Genomic DNA, 18,367 nt, shown 5'->3' on the forward strand with positions numbered 1-18,367 from the left:
TAATGCACAAGGTTCTCAACTAGGTAGGTAAGGTTTATAGCTTCTTTAGTCAGCCAAACTGTTTTCAGCTATACATACCAACATACTTCCACAAGGGTTTACAAGGATATTCTAACCATCCATTAGCCTTCTTATACAGTTAGCAAACACGAAGTAACATAAGAACACTGGAGTGATGGTTGTTGGAAATGGGCCTCTATACACCTATGAAGGTATTACATTGCAAATCAGACGTTTGCAGCTAGAATATTCATTTACCACATTAACAATGTATAGTGCATCTCTGAATCATTTAATGTTAGCTTCATTGGAAAAAACTGTGCTTTTCTTTCAAAAATAAGGAAATTTCTAAGTGACCCTAAACTTTTGAATGGTAGTGTACATCAGACTGATCACTGGTGCAATTTATCCCCTTTCTACACCCTTGGCAGAATCACAATCTTACCTCTGGGCTAATCTAAAAATACTATGGGAGCATTTGTAGAAGACATTTGCTTCATGTGCGGTAGGTTCTTTAAAATAATGACCAAAGCAAGCATATACCATATATGACTATTAGACAATTTATGATAATTCATTCATTTATTATAATGTATTGTCACCAAAATGACATAAAATAAATATTAATATATTCAAAAAAGTTTAGTGTCTGCTCACCTCCTCCTGGAGCGCACAGATCCTGCTGTACGGCAAGTTTTCAGAACTTAGAAAAAATAAGTCCATCGTTCTAAGTCCATAAAATCCATTTTCTTGTATTCCATAACTTCAAATAGCATAAAAACAATTAAGTCATAGTCCAGACATTTAAAACATTTAATTTTGAAAATGGATTTTATGGACTTACAGCGATGGACTTATTTTTTTTAAATAAATATTAATAATCCATAATGAAACTTGCTTAGTAAAACTTTCTTTTCCCAAGAATACACTATTTCCAGCCGAAGTGAAAGATCTGACCAAAAGGATCAGAACAGTATTAATGGCAACGGCACAGATGAAGGAGCATGAGAAAGATCCAGAGATGTTGGTGGACCTCCAGTACAGCTTAGCAAACTCCTATGCCAGCACTCCGGAGCTACGTAGAACTTGGCTGGAGAGCATGGCTAAAATCCATGCCAGAAATGGGGATCTATCTGAGGTAAATAAGCCTTGTCATCCGTAGTCTGTTATTCAACAGTGTAGTGAGTCATGTGTAATACATGTACCCAATGTAAAGATTTACCTTTAATGTGCTTTTAACATTGATATTCTGAAGCCGGCTGTGCAGAACTTGTGGGATAACCCCTGGCCATTTAGGATAGGCTATATTTAGATAGGCAATCCCATGGCAGCCAAATGTACATGGTATGTAGAGTCAGAGGTCTGGGCTGCAGTAACAGAGAACAGCCACAATACAAAGTACGGCGCTGTTCTGTTCTGGATCCAGGCACAGCGGGACCTGGTAAAGGCTGATCGGTGGATTGACCAGTTGTCGGTCCCACACTGATTTGATATTGCTTTTTTGCCCTAAGGATTTAAAGGTAACCTTTCACCTCGGAAAACACTGTTTTCCAAGGGTCAATCTGCAGGTAAATAACATTACAAGGATGCCCGGCCACCTTACTGAAAGTGTGGCTATGAGGAGAAAATAAACTTCCTTCCAGGAGCTGTCGGTGCACGCCTAGAGAAGCTACAGTCACCGCTCACAGCAATGCTCACTATACTGTGAGTAGCAGCTGTAAACCTGCCCGTCACTTTGATTGACAGCTATCTTGGCAGAGCAGAGCATCTGAAGAGAGCAAGCTGTCAATCAAAGTGCTTGGGAGTAATTTATGTGGCTTGGATGACAGTTATAGTCTTAAAAGGGTAGTCTGATGGAAAAAGGTATGATCTATCCACAGCATACACAGTATCACAGCAGGTGATAACTTGTTATTGAGTGAAGGTTGGACTGCAGGGACCCGCACTGATCGGCTGAATCGTGAACTTTTATGCACATCAGAATGGAGTGGTAATGTGATTAGTTGACCACATTGTCCAAGGGGCTGCTAAGCACTGCACATGTTTTTTTTCAGTAGCCCCATAGAGAATGAATGGAGTGACAGTTGTGCATTCACCCTCTGATTACATTTTGTAACGGATAAAAGTGCCTCATCAGGGAGAAAAATTACTCATTCTGCCGATCAGTGCAGATCTCACCGGTCGACCTCCCTCTGATCAGTAAGTTATCACCTATGGATGATAACCTGTTTTCACTGTACAACTCCTTTAATCACATACAGTTTTTATCTTGCACTGATGCCTATGGCTTTATAACACACTTCTCTTGCACTTCATTAGTTGTCAGTTACATAAAAAGGAAAACGGCAAAATAACACAACCCAGAAAAGAAATTCTAATGCAGGAATAAGCCATTGTCTAGACACAGCACAGGAGTTCCTCTGAATCTCCACGCTGAAGACTTTCTGCAGATGGTTTTGCTTAAGCAGAATACAGAGATCTGTGTTTCTAGGATAAACCTTCCCTTTTGCTGGAAAGAAATATGGAAACTGTGACTCAAAGCTTAGTAGCTGATTACTTTTCTCTTTGTCTCTGCATATATGCACAGTCACTATTCAGTTTCTCACTTACCATAATAATAATAATAATAATTTTATTTCTATAGCGCCAACGTATTCTTTATATTATAGAGGGGACTTGGACAGACAATAGACATTACAGCATAGCATAACAATAAACACATAGATCAAAACAGATACCAAAAGGAATGAGGGCCCTGCTCGCAAGCTTACAATATGTGAGGAAAAGGGGAGACACTGAAGGTGAGTGGTAACAATTGCTTTCGTTATTCGGACCAGCCAGAGTGTAAGAATCGGGTGTTCCTGTGATGCTGCATGAACCGGTTATCAGCCTAATTATGTAACAGTACAGACACAGAGGGATATTAAATGCATAAAGCATGTGAGAACATGATGCGAGGACCCTGGTTATGGTAAAACATTTTGAATGGGCAACACAGAAGATAGTTATGTTAATGCGTTGAGACGGTGGGCCAGTCTGATCAAATGCGCTTTTAGGGCACGCCTAAAACTGTGGGGATTGGGGATTAATCCTATTAACCTGGGTAGTGCATTCCAAAAAATTCCCGCAGCACTTGCATAGTCTTGGAGACAGGAGTGGGAGGTTCTGATTATTGAGGATGCTAACCTCAGGTCATTAGCAGAACGGAGGGCACTGGTAGGGTGGTAGGCTGAGACTAGGGAGGAGATGTAGGGTGGTGCTGAGCCATGGAGTGCTTTGTTGATGAGGGTAATAAGTTTATACTGAATTCTGGAGTGGATGGATAGCCAGTGTAAGGACTGGCACAAGGTAGAGGGATCGGTATAACGATTGGTGAGGAATATGATCCTGGCTGCAGCATTCAGGACGGATTGGAGAGGGGAGAGTTTGGTAAGAGGGAGACTGATTAGTAGAGAGTTACAATAGTCCAGACGAGAATGAATAAGAGTAAGAGTTTTTGCAGAGTCGAAAGTAAGAAAGGGTCAAATTCTACAAATGTTTTTGAAGTGCAGATAACAAGAGTGAGCCAGTGATCGGATGTGGGAGCGAATGAAAGCTCAGAATCAAGTATGACCCCAAGACAGCGGGCATGTTGCTGGGGAGTAAAGGTGGAACCACACACGGAGATGGCAATGTCGGGCACAGGTACATTAGTAGAGGGAGGAAACACAAGTGTCATGATCCAGGTTGGATTATGACAGATAAATGCACAAGTAACCTTTTTTTTTTCCCTTTAGCTGTGTGCTTAAGGTTGGTTTTGCCCCGGTGGCCATTAGGGTCATTGCACTGTGGTGGTTTAAGTTCTAGTTCTGCCCCCGGTGGCCGTTAGGGTCATTGCACTTGATGTTTTTTTTGCTTTGCGTTTTGCCCCCGGTGGTCACTGAGATTTTAGCAGCTTTTGGCCCCTGATCATTTGACCATTCCCTTTTCCTATATAGGGTCACATGGTCTATGAGCAGGTATTGGTGATAGCGTCTTTTTGGGATTCCAACCACGGTGAAGGGAGCAGCTGGCTGAGGTGTGATGCCACTGCAGAAACCAGGTGAAGTTAGCAGCTGGCTTGAAGGATGGAGCCACTGCTGAAACTGGTGTTGAACTCTGGCTGCCCAGCGTCCGCAGCAGAGTGAGATGGTCAAGGTGGCAGCTGGCTCTGAGGTGTCGAGCCACTGCGAAAAGTTAATCCGGTGATGCACTCTGCTGCCTGGTGCTGCAGCAGAGCAAGATATGTCTTTTTGGTGTTTCCCCTGTTTGTATTTTTCCCTGGTGTGTATTAGTACAGCAGTGGGGCCAGTGCCTGCACCACCCAGCTCCCTAGCAAGGGATAGGTGTAGGGTGTGCTAGGGTGACAGGTCTCCGGCTCAGCGACAGGTGATGAGTCTGTATAGGGAACGTTAGAAGTGTGAGGGACACTGACTCAGGGGAGTGCAGGAGGTCTCCACGTCCCCGTTCCCTGTCGCAGGGCCCACCGTTGTAACTGTTGCCCCTTCCCCCGTGTCTTGCTGTTTCAGTTACCGGCCTGTGGGTCGTGTCACACAGGACAGTTTCACGTGCCAGTTTTGTTGTTTTAGTTACCGACCTGCGGGTTGTGTCACACAGGACGGGTCCACATGCCATTATCACCAACCATAACATTTTTCTCTGTTGAGCCATGGGCCAAGTGCAGACCGGTGAGCAGTTGCTGCTGGCCCTCACTGAGGTTAATGAGGAGCTGAATGATGTGTTTAAGCAGCACCTGCAGCGGAATTATGGGTCTGAGGCCTATCCTCTGCCTCAACTAGAGGGTCCATATACGGCTTTGGCGAGGATGTGCCGTGGAGTCCCTGCTGGGGAGCAGGACTTGCTTATACAGGTGGACGTATCCAGGCAGGTGGGAGGAGTCGGTGTCCCCATGATGCTGCCTGGTGTTCCCCAAGGTGAAGGGGTACGTCCCTGTAGTGAGCAGACTAATGATTTAGTCCAGGGCACTGACGCTGAAACTTCTGTACTGTCAGAGAAGCTCTGTTCCCCTGGTCGTGTGGAGGAAGACGACCATGAAGTGTATATTTCCGCCTCGCCCTCAGAAGGTACTATGACAACAGAGGTGATCGTTGACGAGGTACCTGAGGGCATACCGGTGCTTGTGGACAGTGGAGCAGAAGTCAGTCTGGTGGATGCTCAGGTTGTCCAGACTCATAGTCTGAGGTGTAAGACGCTGGACAAACCCATAAGCGTATAGGCCATTAACTCTGTCCCACTGAGCCAGAGGGGTTTAACCAAGTCGTAGAAGACATTGAGCTGCATAGCAGACATCAGGATGTGTCCCAGCCATACTACGTCTTGGAGGGAAATCTAGCACCTATCGTTGTGGGCCCCCCTTGGTCTAAAAAACACAACCCGGTCTTTGATTGGTGGACTAGGGAAGTAGTCAGCTGGGAGTAGTCATGTGAGGGCTGCTGTCTAGGGGCTACAGTCTCTGCCGTCCCTCTACAAACGTCCCCTTCCTCTCCAGTGGTAGCAGCTGAGATGCTACAGGAGAATAGGGGCAAGGCTCAACCCTCGCCATTAGCCAACCCTGAGAGGCACAGACCTCGTAGTAGGAGGGGTTGGAGGGTCGTGTTTCCCTTGGTGAATTGGGGGGGTGTGAGTGTGGTGACACGGGAACGCCTCTGTTGTCAGTTCCAGAGACAGTTCACCGTGTTGTGACAAACGAATATGTGGCAATAAATGTTCAAGTCCGGACCTGTGTGTGAACGAGCATGTATGGGTGGCCACCAAAAACATCCAGTGGAAGTGTGTTGCGGGGGTCTGGAATTCTCAGGTGATCGGGCCGTATCTGGTGTCGGCTATCCTGGGCTCGGGACACTGACTCAGGCGAGTGTATGAGGTCTCCACGTCCCCATTCCCTATCGCAGGGCCCACCGTTGTAACTGTTGCTCTTCCCCCGTGTCTTGCTGTTTCAGTTACCAGCCTGCAGGTCGTGTCACATAGGACAGTTTCACATGTCAGTTTTGTTGATTTAGTTACCGACCTGCGGGTCGTGTCACACAGGACGGGTCCACGTGACAACAAGGAGTTCAGTTTTTGACAGTTTCAGTTTCAGATTGAGGGAGGACATAATGTTAGAGACAGCGGTAAGACAATCACTGGTGTTTTCTAAAAAGGCAGGCGTGATATCAGAAGAAGTGTATAATTGGGTGTTATCAACATAGAGATGGTACTGGAAACCAAATCTACTTAATAGGTTTGATCTTGTAATGTGCAATGATTGACATGAATAATTGTGTCCGGAGCTGGCTGGGGCACTGGTACCTTTATGTGCTTCTGATTTCATATGGAGGACCTGTTATAACATGTCAGGTCCTCCATTGCAGTCTCTGCAAGATAAATAGATGTGCTGCGGTCTGGAAAGACGCTCTGCATGTCCGCCTTCGTGAGTGAGCCACGGGTGTTTCTGGACATATAGTGGACATGGAATTTCTTGAAATCCCATCCGCTATGCTGTAACATCTGGACGCTGCGGGTTGGACGATTTGCAAGTACGCAGAGTCCAACCTGCAGCATTTACTGACCATGTGCACATACCCTAAGGCTAAGTGCAGACGTAGCCGAAAATTTCTGCTGAAAAACCTGACTCCCTTCCCAGAAACCGCGCGTTTTTTTTCTGCGCGTTTTCCGGGCGGTTTGTATGCGGTTTTTCACGCGCGTTTTCAAAACGCATAGAACTAGCCAGAGACGCGGAAAAATCTGCAAAATTAATGAGCATGCTGCGTTTTTTACCGCGATGCGGTAAAAACGCATCAATATGCACAAAAAGTGCAAAATGCATAGAAATGAATGGGAAGCTTATTTTTAGCGGTTTTATTGGAAAACCCACTAAAAATACCGCTAAAAAAACGCTGTGTGTGAACACAGCCTAAGTTCCAAATCTATCGGATGGAGCACCTGCCTAGCCGGCGACTGCTGAATAGAGCTGGCCCCGTGCAAAGTATTAGGCAGGGGAAGGAAGATACTATGTGCAGTGGATGCATTTAGGTTCTTCACATGTATATTTTTCAGTTCTGCACATTTAATATATATCAGGACAAGCCGAGTTACCTTTTAACGTTATAGAGCATAGCATATCGAAGCTATAGAGAAAGTATAATAGAAGATTTGTACTTCTTCTGTATTTCTGTTCCTTTCTTGTTATTGTCCTGTAAATACTGATGAAAAGTAATGAAAGAAATACTGACACATGAAAATGGCTTAAGACTAAAATAATAGTAGTAAAACAATAAATGATTGGTCTGCGTTTGTATCGTTACAGGCTGCCATGTGTTACGTCCATATTGCTGCATTAATTGCAGAGTATTTAAAAAGGAAAGGTAAGATACCTCTGAGAATGAGATGAGCCTCAGTAGCCTTTACTTATCACAATGTAACAAATGGGTAATGCTTGATTTGGGTAAGGTAACTTACTGTTCGTTGTCAAAACATGTCTCATGTTAAAAGGGGGTCCCCAAGCTTACAAAATGATAGAAAGGTACGGATATGCTGAATGATGATAGCTTAAAAATAATTCTTTTTCATTATAATGAAACTTTGATTTGATGGTGCCAGGGCTCGTCATGGGTGGGATTACCCAATCAGGGGCTACGGATTCTATCATTTGTTCTCTTCTCACAGACATTGCCTTTGCTTGCAAATACTTGCAAGTACCACTCATAAGTGCTTCTCTGATATCCTTTTCTGCACACTGATTTTTCATTGTTTGCTGCCCAGCATGTGAAACATGATACCTCAAGTGATAAGGAAGGGGGTAGCAGAGAGCAAATGCTGTGTGATGTCCCCATACAACATGGAGGGGTAAATCATGTATTCAGGGTACAACACATCACATAACCTGGAGATGAGGACCAGGGGCATCATCAGGTGACACCAGTAGATGTTGGCTCAGACGCTCAGTACATTAGTGACTAACTGAATGCGAATTATTTGCATGTTATCTTATTGCATGTAAACCATTTTGTTCATCATTTTAAATGTTCAGAAAAACCCTTTATCTCGTGGTTACCTCTAAATCCATGGTTTTTGCTGTCTGTTCCATTAAAGTGCATGCACTAACTTTTTTTATTACCACTATACTGAAGTTTATTTGAAACTGCTATACTATAGGTTACTGGAAAAGTGAATTCTGTCAGGCCCCAAGCATGCTACTGGACGAAGAAAATTCCTCTGATTATAACCATTTACTAATCTCCACTGGTGCAAAAAGTGAGTGCCCCTAACACTGCATGTGTTGTGCTCGGTCTTGCCACTCAACTTTTTGCAATAAATACAATATTTTTTGTTTGCTTGGATTGTTGCATTTTGACGTAGTGATCAACATATCTTATTATGCATGGACTGATTACAGAAAAGAAACCGCATTCATAATCTGTTTGTTTTTAATCACACTAAGTAATTATGTGTTGTCCTAATTTATATAGCAAGGCGAAAGTCCTTATTTATAATTATAAATTAAATTGCAAATTCTAGTCAATCACTCAGCTGAGTGGGTTGCTGTCTTCCAGCCAGTTATGATACAGCTAATGGGCAGACAGACGGACGCATTCCTGGTGTGAGGATCTCATTGGAATCCTCAGACTGACCATCTGCTCTCCTGACCTGAGCGTGACCGCTGCATAGGAATACATCATACTGTCATGCTCAGGGCAGGAGAGGTGCTGGGCCAGTCCGTGCACTGCAATGCAATCCTCGCACGAAAAAAATACGTCCGTCTGTCTGACCCCTAACATGAATTACCATCTCAATATGTTTCTTCAATCACAATTAAGAAGTGAATGTCTTAAGTGTGATACTATGTAATAATTGGACTTCATAAATGCAACTCTGCCCCATGTAAAATAAAAACACCACACTCGCCATTCGATCAATGTCAGCACTGTGTCTGCCAGCACTTGGGTAGTATTGTGTTACGTTACATGAGCGCTGCAGCCTGTCAGCGGCCACTGATGGCGCAGAACTGATGTGACATAAAAAAGTTACACAAGTGCTGGCAGAGACCTAACTTTTTTCACTGGAGAGGAACTAGTCCTACAAATAAGTAGTTTTTGTTTTACATAGGGCACTGTTGTATTTAAGAAGGTGATGTTCAACTAGTGGTCACCTTTATCACAAGTTTTACATGTCCTTAAAGGGAACCTGTCAGCTGTTTTGGCCGCTATAAGATGCGGCCACTGCCTTTCACGGCTTATCTACAGCATTCTATATTGCTGTAGATAAGCCCCCGATCCGACCTGCAAGGTAAGAAAAATAAGTTTTATTATACTCACAAAAGGGGTCGGTCCGGTCCGATGGGTGTCGCAGGTCCGGGTCTGGCACCTCCCATCTTCTTGTGATGCCGCCCTCCTGCTTGATTCACAGGTTCCCCGGCATGGCACTCCTGCACAGGCGTACTTCTCTGCCTTGTTGAGGGCAGAGCAAATTCCTGCAGTGCGCAGGCACTGGGTCTCTCTGACCTTTCCCAGCACCTGCGCACTGCAGTACTTTGCTCTGCCCTCAACAGGGCAAAGAAGAACGCCTGCGCAGGAGTGCAATGCCAGGGACTATGAAGCAAGCAGGAGGGCGGCGTCGCAAGAAGATGGGAGGCGCTGGACACGGACCTGCGACACCAATCGGACCGGACCGCCCCCCCTGGGATCCTAAGCTAATATTATGATTTACTGAGGTCAGAAAATTCATGCTGCTCCTGTCCATGGCCAGAGAGCACTGACCTGCAATGTGGACCAAGGTTGTGAGAAGTGATACCCACATCTGATGTGTTAACTTGTTAGTCATGCAGTGCAACAGACTTAGCCTTTAGTAAGAACTGTTTATCTGTAGTCATTGGCAACTCTACATGTCGGTGAATATAGTCTCAAGGGATCTTGGCAAGACTCTATTCCATATGATCTATTAGGCCAGAGCAGATTGGCTAGCTTACAGATGTATCATGAACCAAACAAGCATTCAGCATGCTACATCCCTTGACCCAATACACAGAATCAGTTTGTGCCAAACGCTTTCTTATTTGCATCAGCTATATTATCACTATCAAAGACACTTACTCCAAAAATAGAGGTTTAATAAATCTGTACTGATGGATTAACAAAATGAAGATAAACCACTTAAAAGTTTGGATTTGGTGCCATAGATGACATGTTTCCAGTGTCGCCATAGATGACATGTTTCCAGAGTCAAACATACATGTATGAGTGTAAAACCTCATGCAACTGTGTCCCTGCCAGTCACTGTGAGGTAGACTACTAAGGCTATGGCTTTATTAACAGGTTTGTTTTCCATGGGGTGGCCAGCCTTTCAGAGTATCACCCCAAATATCAAGGAAGAAGGGGCAATGAAAGAAGACTCTGGGATGCAGGACACCCCTTACAATGAGGTAAGCAGTTAAGCTTAAACGTGGATGTAAAGTACTTAAAGTGAACCTGTCAGCAGGATTGTGCTCATTCAACTGTCAGGTTGGTGCCATTATACTGATTAAACTGATACCTTGGTTGATTAAATTCATCTTGTGGTTGTTGTTTAATCTTTAGTTGTAGTTTTCCCTTAATGATATGCTCGTGCTGTGGGGTGGCCTGTGGCAGGACTGTGGACAGGGCTTTATGTGTTGCTCTGCTTACATATTCATCCTTACGGGCTTATGACAGGTGACCTTCCCCTTATTTTACATACTGCATTGTGGGGTTAAAAAACAAAACTTAGCTTTGTCGAATGACAGCTGCACTGTAGCATGATACATGCCTATATGCTTTATGCCTATGCTTTTGTGGGATAAAAAAAAAAATGGCTCCACCAAAATCACGGCAGTGCTGCCAGCACAGTAGCATCTATCGCTTTCAAAGAGAAGATGAGAGACACCAGACCCAACAATGCAGGCGAGCTGAAGGCTGCTATCAAAGCAATCTGGGCTTCCATAACACCTCAGCAGTGCCACAGGCTGATCGCCTCCATGCCACGCTGCATTGATGCAGTAATTGATGCCAAAGTATTGAGTGCATTTACTGAACATACATTTCAGTAGGCCAACATTTCGGATTGTAAAACCATTTTTTCAAGCTGGTGTTATAAAGTATTCTAATTTACTGAGATGATGACTTTTGGGTTTTCATTGGCTGCAAGCCATAATCATCAACATTAACAGAAATAAACACTTGAAATAGATCACTCTGTAATGACTCTATATATGAGTTTCACTTTTTGTATTGACGAACTGAAATAAATTAACTTTTTGATGATATTCTAATTTTGTGAGAAGCACCTGTATGTAGAAAATGGCTGCACTACCCATAAGAATAAGCAGGTGTAAGGCTATGTGCACACGATGCAGATTTGCTGCGGATCCGCAGCGGATTTTTCCGCTCAGAAACGCTGCAGATCCGCACTGTGATTTACAGTACAATGTAAATCAATGTGAAAAAAAAAAGCTGTGCAGAAAAATCAGTGCGGAATTGCTGCGGATTTAAAAGAAGTGCATGTCACTTATTTTGTGCGGATCTGCAGCGTTTCTGGACCCTTCCATGATAGAAATCCGCAGTGGCAAAAAATGCAGAAAATTCCGCGGCAAATCCGCACAAAATCCGCATCAGAACCGCGGCTGCGGATTCTGCCAGGAGATGCAGATTTTGTGCAGAAAATTCTGCACCACTTTTCCTACGTGTGCCCATAGCCTTAGTGTGCTGTGGCTACATTTTGTTTATGTATGTATACACAACCTTATGCAACAGCACTCTGCAAACATCTGTTGAAATGTAAGGTACTTTGCACATTTTTGATCAAAGTATGCAAGCCCATTTGTGAAGGCAATAGTAATGAGTGAGCGTATTAGGATAAGGTGCAATTCCTGTAAGTGTTGCGGCTGTTAACAGCCGTGAGACATGCAGCCGCGGTGACTTAAACATAGTATTCAAGCACGCCAAGACACTCTATTAGCACACGGACATGCTGGATAACACTACAGTATACCCGAGCACACTCGCTCATCACTACAAGGCAACCTATTTTTAGTTGATATCCTGTACAGTCATGGCCAAAAGTTTTGAGAATGACACAAATATTATATTTTCACATGATCTGCTGGCCTCTGGTTTTTATGTGTGTTTGTCAGATGTTTTTATCACATACAGAAATATAATTGCAATCATATTATGAGTAACAAAAGGTTATATTGACAGTTAGAATGAGTTAATGCAGCAAGTCAATATTTGCAGTGTTGACCCTTCTTCTTCAGGACCTCAGCAATTCTCCCTGGCATGCTCTCAATCAACTTCTGGATCAAATCCTGACTGATAGTCCATTCTTGCAAAATCAATGCTTTTATTTTGCCTGAATTTGAAGGTTTTTGTTTGTCCACCCGTCTCTTGATGATTGACCACAAGTTCTCAATGGGATTAAGATCTGGGGAGTTTCCAGGCCATGGTCCCAAAATCTCTGTTTTGTTCCCTGAGCCATTTAGTTATCACCTTTGCTTTATGGCAAGGTGCTCCATCATGTTGAAAAAGGCATTGTTGATCGCCAAACTGCTCTTGGACGGTTGGGAGAAGTTGCTCTTGGAGGACATTCTGGTACCATTCTTTATTCATGGCTGTGTTTTTAGGCAAGACTGAGAGAGAGCCCATTCCCTTGGCTGAGAAGCAACCCCACACATGAATGGTTTCAGGATGCTTGACAGTTGGCTGAGACAAGACTGGTGGTAGCGCTCACCTGGTCTTCTCTGAATAAGCCGTTTTCCAGATGTCCCAAACAATCGAAAAGGGGATTGATCAGAGAAAATGACTTTACCCCAGTCCTCAGCAGTCCACTCCCTGTACCTCTTGCAGAATATCAGTCTGTCCATGATGTTTTTCCTGGAGAGAAGTGGCTTCTTTGCTGCCCTCCTTGAGACCAGGCCTTGCTCCAAGAGTCTCCGCCTCACAGTGCATGCAGATGTACTCACACCTGCCTGCTGCCATTCCTGAGCAAGCTCTGCACTGCTGGTAGCCCGATCCCGCAGCTGAAACACTTTTAAGAGACGGTCCTGGCGCTTGCTGGTCTTTCTTGGGCGCCCTGGAGCCTTTTTGGCAACAAGGGAACCCCTCACCTTGGAGTTCTTGATGATGCGATAGATTGTTGACTGAGGTGCAATCTTTCTAGCTGCGATACTCTTCCCAGTTAGGCCATTTTTGTGCAGTGCAATGATGACTGCACGTGTTTCTTTAGAGATAACCATGGTTAACAGAAGAGAAACAATGATGCCAAGCACCAGCCTCATTTTAAAGTGTCCAGTGGTGTCATTCTTACTTAATCATGACAGATTGATCTCCAGCCCTGTCCTCATCAACACCCACACCTGTGTTAATGGAGCAATCACTGAAACGATGTTAGCTGGTCCTTTTAAGGCAGGGCTGCAATGATGTTGAAATGCGTTTTGGGGGATAAAGTTCATTTTCTAGGCAAATATTGACTTTGCAAGTAATTGCTGTTAAGCTGATCACTCTTTATAACATTCTGGAGTATATGCAAATTGCCATTAGAAAAAAATGAAGCAGTAGACTTTGTAAAAATTAATATTTGTGTCATTCTCAAAACTTTTGGCCATGACTGTACTAAAAGACTCACTTCTTTCTTCAAATTAAGAGGGGGCATGGCTCCATATGAATACCTGTACATTATTCAAATCATAAGAAAATATCCATTGTCATTTTTATCTGTCCAGTGTGTCCACCTATACATACTGTATATGCACTTTTTCATCAGTTACTTATCACTATCATTGCTGAAACATTGCTGACCCTTCCATCCTACTTGAATATGGAGAGTTTTTTCACACTTGCGTGCACATACAGTCGAGCTCAAAAGTTTACATACCCCTACAGAATTTTTGCTTTCTTGGCCTTTCTTCAGAGAATATGAATGATAACAACAAAACTTTTTCTTCACTCATGATTAGTGGTTTGGTGAAGCCATTTATTGTCAAACTACTGTGTTTTCTCTTTTTAAATCATAATGACTACCCAAAATATCCAAATGACCCTGATCAAAAGTTTACATACCCCATTTCTTAATGCCGTGTATTGCCCCCTCTAACATCAATGACAGCTTGAAGTCTTTTGTGGTAGTTGTGAATAAGGGTCTTTATTTTCTCAGATGATAAAGCTGCCCACTCTACTTGGCAAAAAGCCTCCAGTTCCTGTAAATTCCTCGGCTGTCTAGAAAGAACTGCACGCTTAAGATCTCCCCAGAGTGGCTCAATGATATTAAGGTCAGGAGACTGAGATGGCCACTCCAGAACCTTCACTTTGTTCTGCTGTAGCCAATGACAGGTCGACTTGACCTTGTGTTTTAGATCGTTGTCATGTTGGAACGTCCAAGTATGTCCCATGCGCAGCTTCCGGGCTGATGATTGCAAATTTGCCTCCAGTATTTGCTGATAAAGTGCTGCATTCATCTTTCCTTCAACTTTGACCAAGTTTCCTGTGCCTTTGTAGCTCACACATCCCCAAAACATCAGCGATCCACCTCTGTGCTTTACAGTAGAAATGGTGTTCCTCTCATCATAGGCCTTGTTGACCTCTATCCAAATGTAACGTTTATGGTTGTGGCCAAAAAATTCAATTTTGGTCTCATCACTCCAAATTACCTTGTTCCAGAAGTTTTGAGGCTTGTCTCTGTGCTGTTTTGCGTATTGTAGGCCAGATACTTTGTGGCATTTGTACAGTAATGGCTTTCTTCTGGTGACTTGACCATGCAGCCCATTTTACTTCAAGTGTCTCCTGATTGTGCATCTTGAAACAGCCACACCGCTAGTTTTCTTTGCATCCCGAACAATTTTCCTGGCAATTGTGGACGAAATTTTGTTTGGTCTACCTGACTGTGGTTTTGTTTTTAGAGCCCCTGATTTTCCATTTGTTAATCACAGTTTGAATGCTGCTGACTGGCATTATCATTTCCATGGATATCTTTTTGTATCCTTTTCCTGTTTTATACAGTTCAACTACCTTTTACTGTAGATCCATTGACAATTCTTTTGCTTTCCCCATGACTCACAATCCAGAAATGTCAGTGGATGGATGAAAGATGCAAGAGTCTGGATCCCAGAAACTCACTAAGCTTTTATGTACACACTGATTACAAGCAAACAGGTCACAGGTGAGGATGTTACCTTTAGTAGCCATTAAAACCCATTTGTGTCAACTTCTGTGCATGTTATCAGGCCAATATCACCAGGGTATGTAAACTTTTGATCAGGGTCATTTAGATGTTTTGGGTTGTCATTAAGATTTAAAAAGAGAAAACACAGTCGTTTGATAATAAATGGCTTCACCCAACCACTAACCATGAGTGGAGAAAAAGTTTTGGTGTTATTATTCATACTCTCTGAAAAAAGGCCAAGAAAGCAAAAATTGTGCTGGGGTATGTAAACTTTTGAGCACAACTGTATATATTTTTATCTTCTACATTCAGTCTACAAAAATAATCACTTTCCTTTTATTGGGAGATAAAAGTACTATCAGGGAGAATTTTGAGGATATACAGACCTTCTTTGAGTACTGTGCTTACTATAGTCTTTTATACCTGATAAATAGGTTGTTGATGTGTATTGTGTCATTTGTGACTGTAGAGCACGTTGGTGGAGCAGCTGGACCTATGTGTTGACTTCCTCTGGAAATCTGAACGATATGAGCTAATAGCTGATGTCAGCAAGCCGGTCATCGCTGTATTTGAGAAGCAGCGGGACTTCAAGGTAAATTCATGTGTTGTGTGAGGGGCCTCTTTTGTATATATGGATGGACTACTGCAGTATTTTGGAAATCTTAACTGTTGTGTGAACATTGTTTCTTTTAAATTGTATTTTAGGCTTGTGCAAGCTGTTAGGGTAGGGTCACACGACCGATCTCTCAACATCAGAGAAAAGCTGTTCATTTATTCTGATCAGAGTTTGATCAAAGTAGCATTAATTTTTGTCAGTTGTGGAGAGAAAAAAAAAGTTTTTCTATTTTGTCAATCTGTGGAAATCGGACTGCTCTTCGATTTGATCTAGTGCAATCCAGCTTTATTCAGGGACCCAAAGACTTGCATTACTGATTTTGACCTGACATTCCAATCAAAATTGGACATGTCTCCAATTTTTTCCACGGACTACACAATTAAAGGAAAAAGTCGAACATGTGCACAGCCCCATAGATTATCATAGATATGAGTGCTATTAATGAGAACCACATATAGCACTTGTCCTATAAAATCACTCGTAGGCATGAGCCTTTAGTGTTAGTGCGGTGGGCCACTGAGGTGGCACCAGATGTTGCAGAAGGGTCAGCTTGGGTATGTAGTCCCACTGGCAGCAGATAATGATGTCACGGTAGCTGAAGTGGGTGCTGGACCCCTCAACACTTCCCTCATGTCCACAACAATTGTCAATAGCGAGAGGTGGCACTTGTGGATGGTATAGGACCCCTGGGGGCACTCCTGTAGTGATAGTGATGGTGTCTGGATGCAGGGTTTGGAGCGCTCGTGGTGTTTGTGCAACCTCAAACAGCCAGACACGCTGGTAACAATTTTACTGAAAGAGGTAACAGGGTATAGTCTCTTAAAGGCAACGTACACAGTATATTTTGCATATGGAAGTAATGATTCTCTGCTCATGAGCAAGCAAGGTTATGGCCTCTCCGGGCGGCTGAAGCAGAGTTCTCTTCACTTGCTATTAGAGGAAATGCTATCTGCAGTCCAAGAAATATTACACTGATTGAGGGACCTTCACAGATTGGCTCTCTGTGGAAACATACTAAAATGTGGAAGAACTCCCAGTTTTGGGCCTACCATTCCCTTTCGCAGAGGGTAGGTTAAACAAAATCGGTGGCGTGGCTAGAAGCAAACAGGATAACCAGCATTCAGGAGAGCACAAGTGCAGCGTTATCTCTCCTGACTGGATGAGGCTTCACTCCTTTGTGGAGGAGATTATGAGGAGAAAAATGAGCCCCCAGCGTGGACTGACATGGAAACTATACTGTGAGCGGTAGTGTCTGCTTCCTCAGGCAGCTTGAATTGCCCAGAACTTTAAGTTACCTCAGGAAGTGTGCAGCGCTGAGCTGGGAGACTCCTCCCTGCCATTTCTATGGCAGCTTGTTGTGAGGAGAATATTCACTTTCATATACACATTGGCGAGTAGATGGCATTTATGAATTGTCGGTATACAATGCTATGTATTACATCTCCTAATTCACAGTGCCCAAACTAATTCTGACACACTGGAACAAATCTACTGCCACACGACAACTGCCTCATTCAGCAGCAGTAGAATGGGTAACGGGATACCACGTTAGTTAATCATATGATAGTGATAGCTTAAAGGGATCAATCACGAAATTGATCAAAACAGATCTATCATATCGAGCATTATATTAGTGTCAGCTGAGCTGTACTTATTAAACAGGATTTTTTTAATAAATGTAAAATACACAAATCTGCAATAGAATATAATAAGAACACAACAAACAAATGCAAATCCACCTGCAGATTAGTGTCTACATTATTTTCAGTTGAATGTATACACATTGGAATAAAATAAAGGAAGAAAGTAGGGCAGCACCGGAGGCAATAGTAGAGGGTGGGAAGACAAAGAAGAGTCAAGGAACTTCTAAAAGAATATAATGAATTGCAAATTATTTGACAACATTTGCATGCTGCAAACTTTCTTTTTCTATCATATGCACAACGTAGACATATCCACTTCTAAAATGTAGTACAGCCGAATACTGTGTCCACATCTGCGTTTTGTCTGCATTTATAACCACAGCGTTCTGCCGGAACCACTGCACAACAGACACCGATGGTGGGTGCCCGACCCAATAACTGTAAGAGTCTAAGATGCCTGTAGTTTTGACAGGAAAATTATCACAGCATGATAAGTGTTAGGCTGTGTGCACACGCTGCGGATTTTGCTGCGGTTCCGCAGCGGTTTTGGCCGCTGCGGACCCGCAGCAGTTTTTGCTGCGGTGTACAGTAGCATGATTCCCTATGGGAATCAAAAACCGCAATGCAGATGGTGCAGAATTTTCCGTGTGGATTATCTGCGGTTTTCAATCCGCAGAAAGAATTGACATGTCAATTCTTTCTGCGGATTCCCCTGCGGTTTGCCATCTCCTCCATTGAGGAGTTGAAAAACCGCAGGGCTAAACCGCAGAGCAATCCGCAGGTAAAACCGCAGGTATTTTGACCTGCGGTTTCACCTGAGGATTTTACAAAATCCGTGTGGATGAATCCGCACCTAATCCGCAGCGTGTGCACACTGCCTTAAGTTTTTCCATCAATCAAAAATGGAATCTGCAACCAAGACACT

General features: G+C 43.4%; 1 protein-coding gene across 6 annotated transcripts in view; it reads left to right on the forward strand.

The window, feature by feature from the left end:
* Window positions 1–18,367, forward strand: part of DOCK10 (dedicator of cytokinesis 10) — a 387,536-nt gene that overhangs the window by 324,957 nt on the left and 44,212 nt on the right. For 5 of the 6 annotated variants that reach the window (XM_073579093.1, XM_073579089.1, XM_073579091.1 and 2 more), the window contains exons 45-49: window positions 923–1,138; window positions 7,325–7,382; window positions 8,173–8,271; window positions 10,329–10,435; window positions 15,653–15,775. In XM_073579093.1, the coding sequence (XP_073435194.1) occupies window positions 923–1,138; window positions 7,325–7,382; window positions 8,173–8,271; window positions 10,329–10,435; window positions 15,653–15,775 (603 nt within the window). The remainder of the gene's footprint in view (window positions 1–922; window positions 1,139–7,324; window positions 7,383–8,172; window positions 8,272–10,328; window positions 10,436–15,652; window positions 15,776–18,367) is intronic. The other variant, XM_073579094.1, reaches the window with a different exon arrangement.

Source organism: Dendrobates tinctorius, unplaced genomic scaffold (genome assembly GCF_039654945.1).
Source record: "Dendrobates tinctorius isolate UK_male_01 unplaced genomic scaffold, ASM3965494v1 ptg000060l, whole genome shotgun sequence".
Lineage (NCBI taxonomy): Eukaryota > Metazoa > Chordata > Amphibia > Anura > Dendrobatidae > Dendrobates > Dendrobates tinctorius.